The sequence below is a fragment of the Sitophilus oryzae genome, unplaced genomic scaffold, assembly GCF_002938485.1.
Source record: "Sitophilus oryzae breed Bouriz unplaced genomic scaffold, Soryzae_2.0 scaffold_1536_pilon_pilon, whole genome shotgun sequence".
Lineage (NCBI taxonomy): Eukaryota > Metazoa > Arthropoda > Insecta > Coleoptera > Curculionidae > Sitophilus > Sitophilus oryzae.
In genome coordinates, this window is record NW_022146210.1 from 3,198,531 (window position 1) to 3,219,006 (window position 20,476).

The window sequence follows — 20,476 nt, forward strand, 5'->3', positions numbered from 1 at the left end:
ATTAATAGAGAACATTTTTTTTACCAATTTTATTCATAAGTTCAGATTCAAAAAAGACCATCAGTCAGAATCCAGTCAAAGAGGATCAGGCCCTTAATCCTCCGCAACCAAGAATCCTCGAAACCAAACATTAATTAATTCGATCACTATCGAAACCAAACATTAATTAATTTACATATGTCTTAACCCTGCCCTCGGTATAAGTGTTATTCATACCACAGAAAACATTTTGATCAGACTTTACTTTCCAGAAAAATTTAAGATTAATTTAGAATTAATACTTTAGTTTAAAAAAACGTTCTATGATAAATAACATCGATGGATGTCGTGGTAGTTGTACAAAAATGAGGCAAACAATAAAAAATTGGTAGGCAGTAATGAAGTCATATCCTTACAATCCCTTTCCAAAATTGACGTTCAAGTATCCAAGAAAATTTTAACGCTTCTTATGCTGAAAACATTATAGATATTTCCAAGAGTATAGGTATCAATTCAAACGAGCTGATTTTGTCATAGGAATTATACCACAACGCTAAAATTAGAAAGGTTTAAACTACTCAAATTGAAAGAGCTAATTAGTGTTTATCTTCAAAAATAAATCGACATCTAAAAAAAAGGTTCCTGCGTAATTTTTTAAATTTGTTTGACGTAGACTATCCTCTATCGAATTTAATAGACACTCCTTTATCTACCCGATAAGTTTAAAAAAAATGAAAACTAGTCTAATAATACCAGTTCTTGGAAAGCAAGACCATACAAAGGCTTTAGACCAATATATTCCTTCCTGTATATTGACAAAATATTAAAGACTCTCATATGCCACCACGTGTTTTCTTTGATTGAAATCAGAATTAAAATTTCTTGATCTTTGAAACAAATAAAAGTATTTATGAAAGTCAATCCGAATAAATAAGATTTAATCGTAAAAAATGAAGATGTTCTCAGTGAAAATTATGTAAGAATTTATACTATAGACGTTTGAATAAACTGAAAGCTTTTTCCTCTTTTTTTTTAAAAAGAAATTCTACCTACGTATTTATAGGCCTAGTGTGTTTTTAAAGAATTTATCGATTATTGCGGAAACTGGTATGTTTACTTTGACAAGAAACGCCTATGTTTTTGTATTGTTTAGTTTTCGGTTTTTGCCTTGAATAAATATTATTACCACGGAGTTATTCAGGCGTAGAGAAACAAAATATTCGAACACTGAAATTACGGACAAACTTCCCTTCTTTTAAGAAATGTGATGCAATAGAGTAATAGATTACACAGATACAAGAAATGTTGAAATGACAAATTTTTTAAATTAAAAATAACCTAACAATCATATTTTGATGATATCCTAGTTGCGAGACCGGAAAAGCACTTTTAGAATATACGTGCTAAAATAATTTTGGTAACAAAATTTGAAAAAATGCATATATGTAAAACCTGCTAATCAGTGATGGAACCAGGATATTTAATGTACGTTCTACTAATTTGACGAACACTCTAGTAATGCTAAATTATTTCAAAAATGTATAAAAGTCTACAAAACATTAATAATGTTCAATATAAGTAAATAATATTGTTATGCCAAGGATATTTTTAGTGAATCGATTGCTTGACCTCACACCTGAATGTAAAATCGGTATTTTTGGGGCTTACTCAACCGGATCTCACAATGCAAATTCACCTCAAATATCCATTTAGTTGGTCATTGGCAAGCACTCTCTCATTGTACATGAAAATAACAAAACAAACATTTACTGATCTGGGTAAAATTGATAGTTAAATAGTAAGACTCACCCGGGGGTACTCCGCCCCCTAGCCACTGACATCACTGATATTCTATTCAATATATCCCATTCCATCTAATTTAAATATTATTCGGATCTATTGGTTAATAATCTTCAACAACTAGCTAGTGTCACCTGAAATAGTATAGTAGCTTCCCCCGGACGCAATTCTGCCGCTAAACAGATTCGCATCCCAATCGAATAAGCTAATTGGGTAGCTGACTATCCCAACGCCGCATCGTCAATCGAGAAGACATTATGGAGACCTCAAACTCTCAAGACCAACTCGAAGGCAGGACATCACAAGAGGTTTTCTTCCTGTGGTCAAACGACCCCGTTGGTTTACAGTCAAACGGCTTGCAACTATGTTAGTCAAAAGACTCGCAACCCCCATTTGTCAGCTCTGTGACAAAACACAACACTACACAGCCGGCCGGCCTATCAACGAACTGACCTGCCGCCGACAAGCTAAGCCTCCTCTTACATCACAATTTTACCTGATCACAAATATTTACATCGCTTGCCAATGAATCATACTATTTTCTCTAATCGACTTTAGAATAGTGAATAAATAAAACCTTTATTAAAACAAACTTATTTTCCAAGTTTTACAAAATAGTAAAAAACATTAACTGGTCTTGGCTCTATATTTCCGGTAAAGAGATAACAGCGGTAATAAGCTGCACACCTTACACAAGCTCCACCTTCCTTTCCTATCGCATTTCCGTCGACAAGACAGAAAAAAAAACTCCACTGACGACTATTTTTTTTTCGTAAAATGGTCCTTCTAGTATTTACTACCTTTTTTAGATTCTTGCCAAAAAATTCTATATTGCATACTTTTTGAGAAAAAAATGTTGGAGAATTTTTTTTTTCAAAATAGACTTACAAAATATGCAGGGAGTTTTAATATCCCGTGGACATAGAACAACAACGTATTTCTTGAATCAAAATAAATGTGATTGTATACGATTTACCTCTATACAAAAGTGCTTTGTTTAATCATTAGAGGACATGAATCAAAAATAAACCCGAACGTTAATTAATTTAAAAATTATTAATTTTTTATGAAGCTTATTGTCAAATATAATTTGTGATACTAACATAAAATTTCATATTTTCGCCAACTTGATTATTAGAGCAGAACAGATTCTATGCGACTCCATAGGTTGATGTGACAATGGTGGTGATGAAAAATACATATTTAAACTAAAATTTATTTAAGGGTGGGGATAGTTTTTAACCTTCTTGTCTCGCTTTCCGTTAAAACGAAAAAAAGAAAAACTTGATTTTTGTGATTGTCTTAAAGCACTTAGCAAAACATAGGCACCCCAAATCTGAATTAAATTTGAATAACGGTTTTTAAAATATCTTAAAAAATGTGTTTATTTTTTTAAAGTTTGATGCCCACTAACGAACAACGAAGCACTTTTGTATAGTGGTAAATTGGATCCAATGACCTTATTTTGATTCCTAAAATACGTAGTAGTTCCATGTCTACGGAATATTGGGACACCCTGTATAAAAAAAACTTTATACGAATATATAAAAAATAGAGACATAAAGGTTAATTGCTAAGATATGCAGGATAAAACAAAAGATCTATTTGGTCAAAGTCTATATGAAACAGTTAGCCTTAACAGCATAGCACAAAATCACGACCAGTGGTGTTTTAGACAGCATCCCGGTCAGAATAATTCGCTTGCCTGAATATTATAGGTATCTCCCTACAATGGATATTATTAAGAATATAGCCTTTGTACAGGTTCTGGCTGTACAGTGGCTGTTACTAAGATCATTTCAGTTTTAAAGTGTATTTTTGGCGATCATGACCATTGACTTAGTTTCTAGATTTTCATTCTGATCATTTTCATTGCAAAATATTTTTTTATTAATTAAAAATGTAAAAAAATATTAAAAAAACCAATACTTCACAATGAATAACTTTCACCGCTGCTATGATGACTGATATTCAGTTAATATTATATCTTTTATAATTAAATTTAATTTGAATTAATCATACGTTCTTCGCTATTAGATCGTTTACCCAACACCGCCAGACTTTTCTATGCAATCTACTTTAATTAATCTTTTTCAATAGCTTTTGTCCGCAATTTTACGCTGTTAACTTCCAGTCTGCGGCTGAAAAGCTCATCTAGATAGATTCTAAAACTTTCCGAATAATTAGATTGTTGTTAAGGAAAATGGAGTTTGATAATCGATGCCGATCTCGTTATTCAAATTAACTTTACAATTTCAAAATTAAGGACTGGTTTTTTATTTTCATCGTTATTTTATGCTTCTATTTTCAAGCTACAGCCGCCTAACTTCCTTGATATAATTGCTTTAATATTTTCTCTTATAGTAAATGATATAAGTGGTGTGTTAGAAAAAAGAAAAGAAAAGATTTCAGTTAACGTCTCCTTTTTGCTGCCAGGGCTAATCTGGACGGGGCCTACGTTGTTTACGCGGAATCCGAACCGCGGTCCTCGGCCATATCATGGTCAATGACCTATCGACTTGGCAAGTGTCTAAATCGACTCTTTCTCACGAGATATCCGATCTCATCCGGCCTCGAACCGGCGTGAATGAGCAGTGTGTGTCAATAGATTTTACACTTTTGCCTTTTTTTCGACAACAGCACGATACAGAGTTCGAACCGGTCACCCGTCCATCCACTAGTATCCCCTTACGCCGCTTAATTTCTGTGTTCTAATGGGAACCGGTGTTTCGACAAGCTAGGCCGTTGCCAGTGTTAGAAAACAAAGCAGATAGGCAGTGATGGGCGGTGAAATACCGAACGTGTAGGCAGAACTGCAACAAGACAGTTTTAAAAAGTCTTAAGTTCTAAGTCTTAAGTCATTTCTAAAATCAAAATGATTTAAGTCTTAAGTCAAATTCAAAATAAAGTACAAATGATGTAAGTTTCAAATCTTTGACTTACATATGTTATTTTATCTCAAGTCAAATCATTATTGTAAAGACTTAAATCAATATAACGTTATTTAAGACGTTTTTATGACTTAAGTATATATTTTCGACTTAAATCATGATGATCTGCAAGTTAAGTCAGTAAAATTACTTAAATCAATATAATTACCCTCAAGTTAAGACAACCTGAATTCAATTTCAACCTTTTTTTAAAAGTTAATATTAATTTTCTTGTATTAATTACCAATTAGCGATTTTCTTACTAAGTGTCATATTAATTTATTGTAGATACGCAGACTAAAACCGCATAAAATAAGACGGTTAATTTTCATTACAACTATAAACACAAAAATATGTTTTTTTTTTATAAATTTAACCGATTTTGTAGTACTTTATATGTATCCAATACAGATAGATGTCATTGAATTCATGTGTATTAAAAAGTGGTGATGGGTTTTGATCACTATGTAATATATCGATAGCATATGCTAAGAGCTGGAGGATTTTAAGGTATTCTTCAATATGTTCGAGATTAATTTCTTTCTTTAGTCTCTCGGGCTACATAACGGAGTCACTTGAAAGACAACAGACTTACTACGCACGCGTAACACGACAAATAATCAAAACCGGTTCGGAAAAACTAACATTTTATTTACTGGTGGTATTGGGCATTGTTTTTTTTTCTGTTTCTTGGCTGCCGCCTAACAGTTTAAAAAGAAATGCCGCTGTTAAAAATGTATCATAAAAATATATAAAAATCTGAATTTTTAATGATTTAAGTCTTTTATAGAAAGACTTAAATATTTTTAATGACTTAAGTCTTTTCTAAAAATACTTAAATCTTCTTCTATTTCGGAATAAAGATTTAAATCACAGATCATTTTCAAAAAGACTTATGTAAATTTTAAGTCTTAAGTCAGCTTGCGAAAAAAGACTTAAAAATGACTTAAGTCATTAAAATTATTTAAATAAAAAAAGACTTAAGTTTTCTGTGAGCTTGCAGCTCTGCGTGTAGTAATAAAATTTGAGTATACAGGGTGCCCCAGGCTGAGCGTGCGTTAGAAGTTTCTAGAGAACCACAATATCTAGATCGGAGATTTTTTGCACATTATTGTTTTACATCGAGATCTATCAATTAAAAATATTTTCAATATGGCGGCACTTCCGGAAATACCGGAAGTTGATAGCAACTTTCTTATTTTAAATGGGTGCCCCCATTTTTTATTACATACTTAAATTATCTGTAAAATTATATGAATATTGATGTTAAACACTCTATATCTAACATTAACCGTTTTTGAGAAAAAAAAAATAAAATTTTTCGCGAAAAGAACTACCTGTCAAAAAAATTTGTATAGCCTATAAGTCAAATTTAGTGATTACCACAGCCACTGTGACATAAAGAGAAGACATGTGGCTATCTATTTCAAAAATTAAATTGTTCAAATGTCATACAATAATGGCGGTAGCTGTCATAGAATTGAGCGTTTAAAAAATTATCATAAATAATTTTTTCCACATAGAAACCCCCTTTTTTTATTTCACTAATGAAGGTTTTTTAATTCATTACTTTTTAACTATACATGTTCCTATACCTAAAATAAATCGTTTTTAAGTTATTTAAGATTTAATTTGAAAACGTATATTTTTCTTGATTTTATCTAGCTTCCTTTGTCATTAAGTGTCAAACGGTCAGACAATTTACTTCCATCTGTCAAAAAACGAATTATTTGAATTTCCTATATTATAAATACAGTCTACCCTTAAGAGTTTAAAAAGTGTAAAAATATATCTCGTATTTTTGCTCTTTAGTGATATCTAATAGTTGATATTATTAATAATATTCCATAATGTGGTCGAAAAAAAAGCGCAAAGTTGGCTCGGAAATGATGCTGCTTTTTGAACAAAGCGTCACAATATGACATGGCCAGATCTATCGTTTTACATCACTTGACGTTTAAAATCAGAGGCTACTGGTTAAAATCAAGAATAAAGTGGGTTCCATTTGAAAAAAATGATTTATGATAATTTTTTAATCGCTCAATTCTGTGACAGCTGCGGCCATTATTATATGACATTCGAACAATTTAATTTTTGAAATAGATAGCTACATGTTTTATCTTTATGGCATAGTGGATGTGGTAATCACTAAATTTGACGTTTAGGCTATACACATATTTTTGACAGGCAGTTTTTTTCGTCCAAAAATTTTAAATATTTTTTTTATGAAAAACGGTGATTGTTAGATATAGAGTGTTTAATATCAAAATTCATATAATTTTACAGATAATTTAAGTATGTAATAAAAAATGGGGGCACCCATTTAAAATAAGAAAGTTGCTGTCAACATCCGGTATTTCCGGAAGTGCGGCCATATTGAAAATATTTTTAATGGATAGATCTCGTTGTGAAACTATAACCATGTGCAAAAAATCTCCGAGCTAGATGTTGTAGTTCTATAGAAACTTCTAATGCACGCTCAGCCTGGGACACCCTGTATGCCCATTGATATACTCATGGTGGTTTGCCGTTGCCATCCTTGAGACGACAACTGGATGGTTGCTCTATTATGTTAAACACGTAATGTTAAGGAAATAAAAAAAAATTCTAAATCCTACCTCCTTCACCATATTAAAGTAATCTGCAACATTTTCTTTTTATTTTATAGTTTCAATTTAAGAAATTTTTTACTTATTGTATCCATTGTACACTAATATTAGTTTTTATTAGGTTAATTGATTTAGATTCAAGTTCTCTTACTTGTAATAACACTTTGGTGTTGAGGAGTGGTGTAAGGAATAGCTTAAAATAAAATAAAATTAAATTATTAAAATTAAATATCTTTTAAATATTAAATATTTATATTTAAATATTTTATTTTTATATAAATAAATAATTCAACAGTATCCGTTACTTACGGGTCAGCAATCAGATTTTAGATTTTCTATTTTTTATGCAATACAAGAATATAGTAAAATGGCTCTATAACATTTTATGTTCAAAAATTCATTTGTTAGGTGTTTTTTGAATATCTATATTTATATTATATTATATTAATTTAATTTTGATTCTTGTTACTTACAGGAAAGTCTACGGGAATCGTCACGAATACCAGAATAACACATGCTACACCTGCAGCGTTGTACGGCCATTCTCCGTCCCGATATTGGGAAGACGACTCGAAAGTGCCTCCCGCATCCAGAAAGTCCTGTAAGGATTTGGCAAGGCAGCTAATAGAGAACGATCCAGGAAGAAATATAAACGTAAGTTATGCAAATTTAATAATTCAATACATGTGCGTTTGACTATTTTGGGTTGTTTGGATTAGTGATGGGATTATTTAAATTAAAAATCATTCATAATTCGATAGTGAAATTTGCAAGAAAAGGTCATCACCGGCTTCGGGTTCCTTGCTCTTATACTCATAACCAGATCTCTTCCTTTTCCAGTTAGACCTATTTTACTTCTGTCAATTATTTTGGTGGCCGGCCGTAGCGCAAGCAGTTAGTGTGTCGATCTGCGGTGTGAGAGATGGGATGGTACTGGGTTCGATCCTCAACCAGTACGGTCGCTTTATTTATTTAAACAAAAATATTGATTTCTATAAATAGAGCGACCAGCGAGCCGCCACCTTTTGCCTTGTACAGACTCCCGTTATTGTCGTATTATACGTATACAGGGTCCGGCAATAGTGCGTCGGGCATCTGTAGCTCCTAGAATAAACAACTTATAAATTTATTTCCAGTGCAAATCTATAGTATATACTAGGACTAGCAGTACTAGTATTTCAGGAAAATATTTTAACCACTACAGGGTGGCTCAAAAAAGTGTGAGTGGATTGCGATGATTTTTTTTAAATGGAACACCCTGTATATTAATGCATTTTTGGCTTCATTTTTGATCATTTTACATAATCCTAAGATATTATTAAATTTGTTTTGGAAGTTTCAGAGATATTAATAAATAAATGAAAAAAATTAATTTTTCAGCCTTTCTTAAAAAAATTGTTAAAAATACAAAAACTTGAAATAAAAAATACACCAGGTACTTACTATAGTTGGTCTGTAGTTACTTTGCTATAAATATCGTAATCTTAAGTCATACAGAGTGTTTGCCAAAAAAAAAAAATATAATATAATATATAAAATAATAAAATTCTGTGCCAAACTTTCTAAAATACAAAATAATTTTTCTTCGTTTTTTTAAATGGAACACCCTGTATATTATTTCTTCAATAGATGGAGAATTGAAAAGTGAACATTTTTTGAATTGAAAGTATTTTAAAATTTTTAACGGTTTCGCAGATATTTGGAGTATTTTTTACATATGGCTCTAGCAACGCAGATTTAAGACAAAAAATCATTAGTTGGCTTTGAAAAATAAGTCTTACAGTATAATTATGTTGTAACCTAACTTCCAAGTTATTTTAGTACCAGAAATAGATAAAAAAAACTTTGAACTGCTAAAATCCTTTAATGGCTTAACGTTTAATGAATATCCGCATTTGGCTTTCGAGAAACAGTTGTCAGTTTATATGACACAATAGTTTTTCATTTAATTCAGTTAACTGTTAACATAATTAAAAAGTATATTAATTTTTAAATATTCAGTAGATTGTGAATGTAAAATGAATTTTAGCATAGATGAACTTGTTGATATGATATTTGTGTTGGGCGAAAGCGAAAAAAAATGTTTACTAGCAAGTAAACTGTATGCTTGTCGGAATCCTGAAAGAAGGCATCCTGAAGAGGTTAGTTTTAGAGAGAGAAGACTCTTTGAAAGATTTACTGATACTGGAAGTGTGATCTATAAAAAAGAGGAACGAACGAAGCATGTCACCAACGAAGAAAATTAGTTAAATATACTTTTAACTGTAGAGGAAAATCCAAGTTCGTCTCAAAAAGAAATCAGCGCAGCAACTGGCGTAAATGAAAGAACGGTTCGGAGAATATTAATAAAATATCGTTACCATCCTTACCATTACCAACTCCATCAGAGCCTAACAGAAAACGATTTTCAAAATAGAACGGAATTTTGTAATTGGGCAAGATTTAAAGTACAAGAAAATGCTATTTTTTAACATTGAAAATGTTTCTGTTATCCTATATAAGGGAGCCCAAATCGAATTAAAATGCTACATTTGCCACACCATGACATCATATATACAAGGGTATAGGAAATCTCGGCGCAGCGGCGGCAGTCGGCCAGCGCGCGCAAAAACCATTACATCGCTAATTGTTTATTGATATATCTTTATTAGTTTAAAAGCAAAAAATATGGGGTTTGCTTTGATACCTTTTCAAGACATAAGTGAAACTTTTAAATTGTTTCTTTTTTTCATTTAGGCCTTCGTTTTTCGTTAAATGAAAGTTATATTAAAAAAAATCTATTTTTAAACCAAATTTTCGCATGATTGAAATGATTATTCATGTTTAAAGTTTTTTTTGGTCATAAGCGCTAATGGAAATGTTTTTTTGTAAATAATTACAAAAAATTACTCCCTACAAAGACTTTATTGTGTACTGGATCAAAAAATAAGTATTTGTTTTCTCTATACGGTGGTATTAATATATCGATTTTTGATGATAGCGCCCTTTTACCCGGTCTAATTTTGTACTACTTTCGGAATAAGGGTCCCCTTATCATGTACTGTACTTCCATCCCTAAAAAATTCAGCTTGTGACACCGAAGTGAGAGGTAACGTATAAGTATAATAGTAATAGTATAATAGTAATGGCTATATTATGTTATAACACATACATATGTACTGAATGTACTTATTTTAACCAATGCATTGTTTTGTTTTTTTAATCTCACAAATAAGAAATGTTTTATAGTTTTTATTATAAAAAACAGTGATTATACAATTTATTTACACCCCTTACACTGTTTTCTGTATGGGGTGTAACCAGGAGTATATTTCGTAACCTCTTACGATCTAAGATGGCACAAAGAGTTTTATTACTTAATGCTTAAAATTTAATAATATATTTGTACATAAAATAAAATAGACTAGAAAGTCAATTAATTAATATTGACGTAATTACTAAATAAGTACAAGATTTTTTTTCTAATTATTTTATTGTATTTTTAGTCACCTAATTATAAAGGAGAGATATCCAACCATTGCATTATTTTACTCACAAATAAATGTTTTATGGTTTTTATTATAAAACAACGATTGATAATAAATTACACCCCTGAACCCAAACACTCCGAGGAGGATATTTCGTGACCCCTTATTTAAAGTGGACAAGCTTTATTAGTCAATGTTCTAATTACCCAGCGTCCTTAATAAAAATCTAATGTAATTTTTTTTTCATAGAAATGATCTGACATAAAAAGCAAATTTTATCAAAAAACTTTTTTGATTATCTACAAAGGAGTAAACCGCTGACAAATGTCTGTATACTAATGCCAAAAAATTCAAATTAAATACCAAAATTTCTCATATAATGCCCCACTAATGCCAAGCTGATTCCAATATAATACCACTAATACTACGAATAATATGTAACACATTTGTTTCACGCATTAACCTGTAACAATACTGGTAGGTACGTGCACAGATTTTTTCCTAGGTAACTTAAAAGTCGTTAAAAAGTCTAATTATATTTAAAGAAGATATAATTCCAACAAATTACATTATAAGGCCAATAATGCACAAGTAATACCATTAAAATTTTAGCGTTTTTAACTTGTGTAACATATTTCTTTAACGAATTAACCTGTAAAAATAGTGGTAGGTACGCGCACAGATTTTTTCGCCAGGTAACTTATTAAGTCGTTAAACAGGCCTATAAAAGCTATAACAACATAGGTAACTAATATTTATAATTTAATTCGAGTTTTAATCTCAAATAATAAATGTTTTACTGGTGTATTTCTGAAGTGTTCATTATTAAAAGTAGATATTCTTCAAGTTATGCGAAGTAATAAGTAATGTTTCCGGTGAGACCGCGTATATGTCACCGGATTCTGGTTAGTATAAAGACTTTTTCTATAGAAAGAGTTTTTTCTATATTTTCCTTTCAAAATAAGACTAATTTCTCCTTATTCTTTTAAATATTACAGTGTTTCTTTTTCCTAAAATGTTATACTTAATTTTCGCGTAATTTGTGTAACATATTTCTTTAACGAATTAACCTGTAACAATAGTGGTAGGTACGCGCACAGATTTTTCCGCCAGGTAACTTATTAAGTCGTTAAACAGGCCTATAAAAGCTATAACAACATAGGTAACTAATATTTATAATTTAATTCGAGTTTTAATCTCAAATAATAAATGTTTTTACTGGTGTATTTCTGAAGTGTTCATTATTAAAAGTAGATATTCTTCAAGTTATGCGAAGTAATAAGTAATGTTTCCGGTGAGATCATGTATATGTCACCGGATTCCGGTTAGTATAAAGACTTTTTCTATAGAAAGAGTTTTTTCTATATTTTCCTTTCAAAATAAGACTAATTTCTCCTTATTCTTTTAAATATTACAGTGTTTCTTTTTCCTAAAATGTTATACTTAATTTTCGCTTAAAATTAAAAAATCACCAAATGGAGGAAAATATACGTTATTGAATAAAGTTTATACAAATCACTTTACCATAACAAAAATCATGGCGGAAGATATTCAAGTGGCATTTCACACATTTATCTATTAAATTCGAGATTAAATAATAAACTTGCATAACATGTTATACACGAGATCGTTTCAGAATCGATTAATACGCAATAAGCTACGCAGTCAACTTATTCCTATGCGCGGATGAGCGTCTTCAAGACTCTTCCTTCGGCCAGGGTCACGACGCCGCTGAAGAGGAATCGGCCTACGTTTGGCTAAACAGGTTGGACACGGTGGAGTACGATATTGGCGAGTCTGAATATTTATAAAAATTTGCAAAGTAAAATATGTTGGAAAAATAATTAATCCATACATACATATATAGAGTGATATTTAATACATACATACATATATAGAGTTATATATATATATATATATATATATATATATATATATATATATATATATATATATATATATATATATATATATATATATATATATATATATATATATATATATAAGATATTTTAGAGTGAGTTCATGCCGCCAGTTTAACATACATAAATATTAGCACAAAGGTTCGTTTAAACGACATTAGTGAATTAGCTACACAAAGCCATTTTAGGAAATTCATCCTCTTAGAGAATAAAATTATCTCGGAACAGTTTGTTGTATGAAAATTCCTTACTATTTGGTCTAGAAGAATGAAATCCTACAAAAAGAATTAGAAGAAATTTTTGAAATTCATCAACCAAATGGGTAAAGTTAGTAAAATTATATAAACTTGGTGACCTTTGGATTATACACATAAAAAATTGGCAATAAAGGTAAAGCGAATTTATAAATTTATACCCTTAGGGAGTAGAATAGGGAATGAAAATTTGCTGTACGAAAATGCAATATTATAACATTATAAACCAGACAGTATAAAATTTTATACAAGGGTTTATTTAGTGACATCATAACGAAATATATCTTCCTCAATTATCCTTCAAAGAATAAAAAATAACCTATAAAGAGAGTACTAGTGCCCTTAATAAATAAAAAAAAAGATGAAAAATAAAAAACATCTATGCTCACTAGCTATAAAGAAGTAAAAAATCATTTAAATCAATGCATGAACGATTCGAGGTGTAACGCGAACGTAGTCGCGCGAAAAAGCTAGTAATTTATTAAATTATCTTATTTAACTCATTAATTTTCATTGAAAAGGAATTTTTGTAATTCGCCACTATATTAGTTAAAAACTAAGAAACTCATATCAAATTTAAGTTTTGCGATTTTGACTTATACTTTTTACAAAATCTGAACACGTTTTAAAAGAAAAAAAGTTTTTGATAATATTTGTGTAGATTGACTACAAGTTGTATAACATAAATTTCTACGACCGGTCTACCTAGTGGTCTGCAGCATCGCGTTGTGGTGCAAACGTTGGCCTGTTAATCTGTGACGTGACGCACAACAGCCAAGAAAAACAGAAGCGTGGCTAAGAATTTAATAATTTAAAAAAAAAGTCTTTTAGATACAGTAGTAGGTATTAAAAAGTTTTGTGTTTAAATGGGGTTTGCCTTTAACATTAAAACATTATATCGTAAAGTGTAACTTTCCGTAAGAATTCTTTTTTTTGCTTGCTTGTTTTACGGATAGGTGCGATCGCATAATTATTATTGATAATGTTTTATTTAATTTTAACATTACTACTTTTTCAGTGAATCTTTAAATCTATTGTTTTTTGTTAAGTTCGTTATTTAAACATATGTATGTAATACACCCATATTAACACTAATCATATTTTTACGTTTTTATTCATCATTTTCAATGCCCCCCCACCCGGTTGCATCTTTGTAAAGGACTGTAAATTTTTTACGGAAGTTTTCTTTACCGATGAGGCCACATTTCACAAAACTGGATGTGTAAATAAGCATAATTTTCATATTTTATGCTACTGAAAATTCACGACTAATTAGGCAAGTGGATTATCAGCACTCGTGGTCATTAAATGTCTGGGGTGGAATTATTGGTGAACTAATAATAGGTCCTTATTTTTTTGATAACCATCTCACCGGCGAAATTTACTTAAATTTTCTAAGAAACGAATTTCTACGGTTAATTTTGAATATTCCTAGACATATCAGAGACAGAATGTGGCTGCAACAAAATGGTGCGCCACCACATTACGCTCTAGAAGTACGTGACTACCTTGATAATGTTTTTCCGAGACGATGGATAGGAAGAGGCGGACCAGTCGGCTGGCCAGCCAGATTCCCCGATTTGACCAAATTAGATTTTTTTTTTTTGGGGATATGTAGAAGAAATTGTGTATAAGGAATTGCCTACAACCAAAGAAAATATGCGACAAAGAATTACAGATGCGTTTACCCGCATTACACCTGCAATTTTGCGAAATGTTGACATATCTTTTAGAAATAGGATAGAAATGTGTTTAAACCAAGGTGGAAGACATTTTGAACATTTATTATAAACAATTACGTTTTTTGGTAGTTTAAGGTAGTAGTGTAAAGTATATTAGGTTTTTTTTTATTGAATACTTTTTTCTATTATTGTTATTTATCTATTAGAAGGCAGCAAATTGAGAACTTTGAAACGAGAAAAAATGTTAAAGTAATATTTTCATCAACGCAACCTACATCTGCTGAAAGCATAAAGTGAATATTTATTATACGATCAAACGAACTTACCTGAAGTGAAGTTCGATCGTAATTATATGAGGCGTCCAGTCCGAATGTATTATCTTGATTTTTCTATACGTAGTACCGTCCCTGCGTGCACAATTTTAAAGCTATAAGCTAAATTCCCTCCCGCTACCAGCCTAGGTGGCGGCGCCGCCGCCGGCCCTGGAGCGGCGGTATTCATTTTTCAAAGATTTATTCATTAATTCAAGCGACCATGGGGCAAAACGGGAAGGGTGGGAAGATAGTACATTCGGACTGGACGCCTCATATAATTACGATCGAACTTCACTTCAGGTAAGTTCGTTTGATCGTATAATTATATTCGCGTCCAGTCCGAATGTATTATCTTGATTTTTCTATACGTAGATGTTTAAAGAACTGATGGTTGCAAATTAATGAATGCCGTGCAGAAAGCATTTTTTTTTTTTTTTTTTTTTTGAGACAAAAATAGCTGAAATTATAAATATGTTTATTGAATGCAACCAAGATGAAACCAATTTAACGGCCATCAATACATGGATTTATTAAATTGTGACAATTTAACATATACATATATGCATACTAAGCAGAGACAGAAACCCATAAGATGGCACTTCCATAAAGGATTCTGCCAAAATTGTTCAATTATACTTTATAAACCAGTTAACTCATCGTGTCGATAGAAATCCCTGTCTCAATGTAGAACTGCGTGGATAACTCGACTATAGTGAGGTTTAACCGATATATATATTTTTTAAGGTGTTTCTAACCCATTGCTTAATATTTAAAAGGCCTTACTTTTTAAGCCATTAATATTAGATAACATTTGAATGTTAGACTTTGGTAGTAAGAAGTTAAGATTCTCAATAATTTATTTTCCAAAATGCTTTAATTACGTCGATGAATTAAACCAGTCATCATATAAATTAGGTTTCGATCCATACATTGGTATGGATATTGTGGACATTGATATAAAGTAGACACAGATATTGATCTGTGTCAATTTTATACCAGAAGTTTTATTATTATTTGTATTATTTATTTATTTTTTTTTTTTTTTTTTTGATGATATTTTCAGTAACTATGATATGCATATATAATTATATACTGACTAAAAACAAACTGACATCTGTCTCTGATAACTAAGGTTAAACGTGAAACCAATATATGATTTATTATTTTTCATAGCAGTTCACGGCAAGAATTATATAATCTATTTATATACGTAAAACTGCAAAGAAAACTATTTCTACTTTATGATTTAATTGATATGTCTATTCTTTCCGAAATTTCTAGATAAGAAAAGTAGAACTGTTAGGGAACATTTATGGTAAAATTTTAATGCAGTAAACCTTAGACACATCCAATCTTACAAAAGCCTCTTTCAACGAGAAACCATCCAGATATATTTAAGAAAAAATTTCTGAAAAAAAGTTTGCGAAAGTTTACATTAATGTTATTATAATCATCTCTTTCGAAAGTGTATTGTAGAGGAGAAAATATATATTATATACTGTAAGCTGTAAGAAAAAACTAACTTTTTGTTTCGATAATTTGCACAAAGTCTGTCACTTTGTCAAAATGTATAAAGTATTGGCCAAAACACAACACTGCTTTTATAGACCGAAATGGGTAAATATAAACTCTAAATGTAGATGGTGAGTATTCCTATTCCAACATATGAAAGTCAAAGATTTACATAAACAAATTAGCATTTAACAGCCGTTATCATAAGGACCTCCTTTTGAAATGAGACACAGTTACGTGTTTCTTAAGATTTAGAATAAAACTTACATTTCCATTAGAATAGCTTTAGCCAAAATAGAGAAATTTCTTTAGCCAAAATAGAGAAAAATAGAGACGTGTTTTTTTTTTTTTAATATATATATATGTATATATATATATATATATATATATATATATATATATATATATATATATATATATATATATATATATATATATATATATATATATATATATATATATATATATATATATATATGTATATATATATATATTATATATTAGCTATTAGCTATGAAAATCTAGGATATTAGCTATTTTATTAATATATACATATTTGAGTTATTATTATTAGCTGGTCAGCTAAGTTGATTACTTTTAATGACTTGGAGGTCAACGTTAAGTTGGTTGTCGCCTATTTTATGGTAGGAGGCTGCCAAGGCAGCAAACTGGAGGGTACCTAATGAATTGGCCGCTCGTGCCTCATGTATCACCCCCCTTCTCTTTTTCAAAGAAAGAAGGTAAAGACATATTCGAATATCTGTCACAAATATCTGGATACATTCCGTTGTTTGTATCTTTTCCTCTAAGCAAGGTTCAAACGTAAATTTATCCAGAGGTCCTTCTTCCCTCATGATTTTCATTTGAAAATCCTTCAGAGGGAAAAATAGTTGATACCTTTTGTACAAGATACCGTCAACCACATAGGACTATGCGTCCGGTATCTATAACAACCGTCCATATTTGTTCCATGATATATTTATGAATATTTTTCTCTTCCTTTAAAAGAATATTGAGTCTACGACGACTATTGTTAAATTTTATAACCCAGATATTTTTTTTTAAGAGTTTGATTTCGAAAATATGCTGGACTTCATCTTAACAATTATGACACAGGAGAGGATAGGCGACATGCCATGGCTCCTTGGTAAATTAGGGAGTTAAAATATTTTTTCAAGTAGATTTCGCCGCTTAGCAGATATAAAAGTTGGACCTTGTTCTGTGCTGAAGCCAGATCATTGGCTAAGACTGAATTCGTCTCCCGAAGAAGAAATCATCATCGAAGAGTCAAATGTTCTGTAGTCTCTTTGGATTGCCCTTCCCCCAACAAACTGCACAAATCGCTAGATTTGGTTATTTTCTTCTTCCTAGTTGCTGAGCTTGTGTTCGATCTGTTATGAGATAGTGACACTTAAATAGCGACTGTCCTGCTTTTTGAACGTACAGCCTTATAAATATAATGTCTGGAGGAGTTTTCCTGTTTTTTTTGAGGGTCTAAAATTTTAGATTTGTTACTTGAAATTCTTTTGTGAAATCTACTTCTACGATAACGAGACCGAGAACGTAATTTATAAAGGAATCCCTTTCACACGGAGAAGGGCATTCACTAAAATTACAAAATTTTGTATCATTGAGACAACAACACTTCGGTTATTATAATATTATCTCGATAGCGAGATCTGGAATATCTTAAAAAAGGAATCCCTCTCACACGGAGTAGAGGATTCTCTAAAAGTACTAACCTTTGTCTCGCTATGAAAAGAACACTGGGAGAAGAACAGTCCGTGTTTATACAATATTCCTCATCCCTTTGTTTTCTCCTTTCCTCTAATCCCCACATTTCGGGATGTACTTCTATTTATTTCCATCCAATATTCGTCTAAAAATAAATATTCTAAAAGACTTACATGTAATACGTGTAATTAATTTTTCGATAAGGCTATCGATAACGTATAAAAGAAATCCCTCCCACACGGAGATGGGCATTCTCTAAAAGTACGAAATTTTGTCTCACTGGGAGATACAAATATTTGGCACCTAAATATATAAATAATATTCCCTTGAGAGTGAGATCTAAAATCTCATAAAAAAAGAAATCCATTCCAGAGATAGGCATTTTCTAAAAGTACAAAATTTTGTTTCATACCTTATTTCATTGCTGGGAGATAAAACACTTCGGCATTTATAGTACTCTGTTGATTGCGAGATCTAGAATCTCATATAATAGGAATCCCTCTCACGAAGAGAAGGGCATTCTCTGTAAGTACGAAACTTTGTCTCACGGAGAGGACAACAGTTCGATATATATATGTTATTCTCATTTTTTCTTTTTGTCTAATTCCATTGTTTCCTCCTTGCCTCTAATTTCCATATTTCGAAATTTGCTTTTACTTTAATTATTTCCATTCATTATTTAATTTCCTAAAAATAAGTATTATAAGATACTCACCGGTAATACGTGTAATTAATATCTCGATAGGGGATATCAACAATGACTTATAAAAGGAATCCCTCACACGGAGACGGCCATTCTCGAAAAATGAGAAATTTGACTCCCTGGGTGATACAACACTTCGGCACAACTTCGGTATTTATAATATTCTCTTGATAGAGAGATTTAGAACCTCATACAATAGGAATCCCCCTCACGAGGAGAAGGGCATTCTCTATAAATAGGAAACTTTGCGTCACTGGGAAAACAACAGTTCGATATTTATAATATTATTTGATAGCCAGATTTCTAACCTCATATAATAGGAATCCCTTTCACGAGGAGAAGGGCATTCTCTAAATAGGAAACTTTGTCTCACTGGGAGCACAACAGTTCGATATATACGATATTCTTATTGCTTTCTCCATTTGTCTACTTCCATTGTCTCCTCCTTGCCTCTAATTTCTACATTTAGAGATTTGCTTCCACTTCAATTATTTCCCTCCATTATTTAATTACCTGAAAATAAATATTATAAGATACTTACCTGTGATACCTGTAATTTATCTCTCGATAGTGGGATATCAATATTGACTTATAAAAGGAATCTCTCTCATATGGCCATCCTCTAAAAGTACGAAATTTGACTCACTCGGAGATGCAACACTTTGGCATTTATAATATTCTCTTGACTGCGAGATATAGAACCTTATATAAATGAGAATTCCTCTTACAAGGAGAAGGACATTCTTTACACGTACGAACTTTGTCTCACTGAGAGTACAACAGTCCGATATATATAATATTCTTATTGTTTTCTTCTTTTATCTAATTCTAATATTCCGTTATTTACGTCCACTTCGTTTTTCTCTAAAAATAAAAATTATACAATACTTACATATTGTTCCTTGTGTTCTACCTAGCTGTAGAACACCGTATATTACATAGTAATATCCAAAATGAGTAGAGAATAAACAAAATGGCTTCATCGATCTACGACGAAGAAATCAGAGAGCTACGATCCGCACTGCTCCGTGCACGAAAGACGAATGAATACCGACCGCCGCGCCAGGTCCGGCGCCGCCACCTAGGCTGGTAGCGGGAGGGAATTTAGCTTATAGCTTTAAAATTGTGCACGCAGGGACGGTACTACGTATAGAAAAATCAAGATAATACATTCGGACTGGACGCGAATATAATTAAAGCATTTTTGTCCTTTGGCCTATAAGCCTTTTAATGTTTTGATATTTAAGGATTTATTTCTGACACTAAACCTACTTGAAAGTTAGATTACAATATAATTCAGTGATTATACTGTAATACTTATTTTTCAAAGCCAACTAATGATTTTTTCTTGTATCTTAGCGATATAAGAGCCATATGTAATAATACATCAAATTTCTGCGAAACCGTTAAAAATTTTAAAATACTGTAAATACAAAAAATGTTCACTTTCGAATTCTCCATCCAACAAAAAAATTATATACAGGGTGTTCCATTTAAAAAAACGAAGGAAAATGATTTTATATTTTAGAAAGTTTGAAATAGAATTGCGAACACCCTGTATAGTTTAAGA

General features: G+C 31.1%; 1 protein-coding gene across 1 annotated transcript in view; it reads left to right on the forward strand.

Moving 5' to 3' along the window:
* LOC115878887 (alkaline phosphatase-like) overlaps positions 1-20,476 on the forward strand; it is an 891,059-nt gene that overhangs the window by 529,565 nt on the left and 341,018 nt on the right. The window contains exon 5 of the mRNA XM_030895492.1: positions 7,794-7,972. Within this exon, the coding sequence (XP_030751352.1) occupies positions 7,794-7,972 (179 nt within the window). The remainder of the gene's footprint in view (positions 1-7,793; positions 7,973-20,476) is intronic.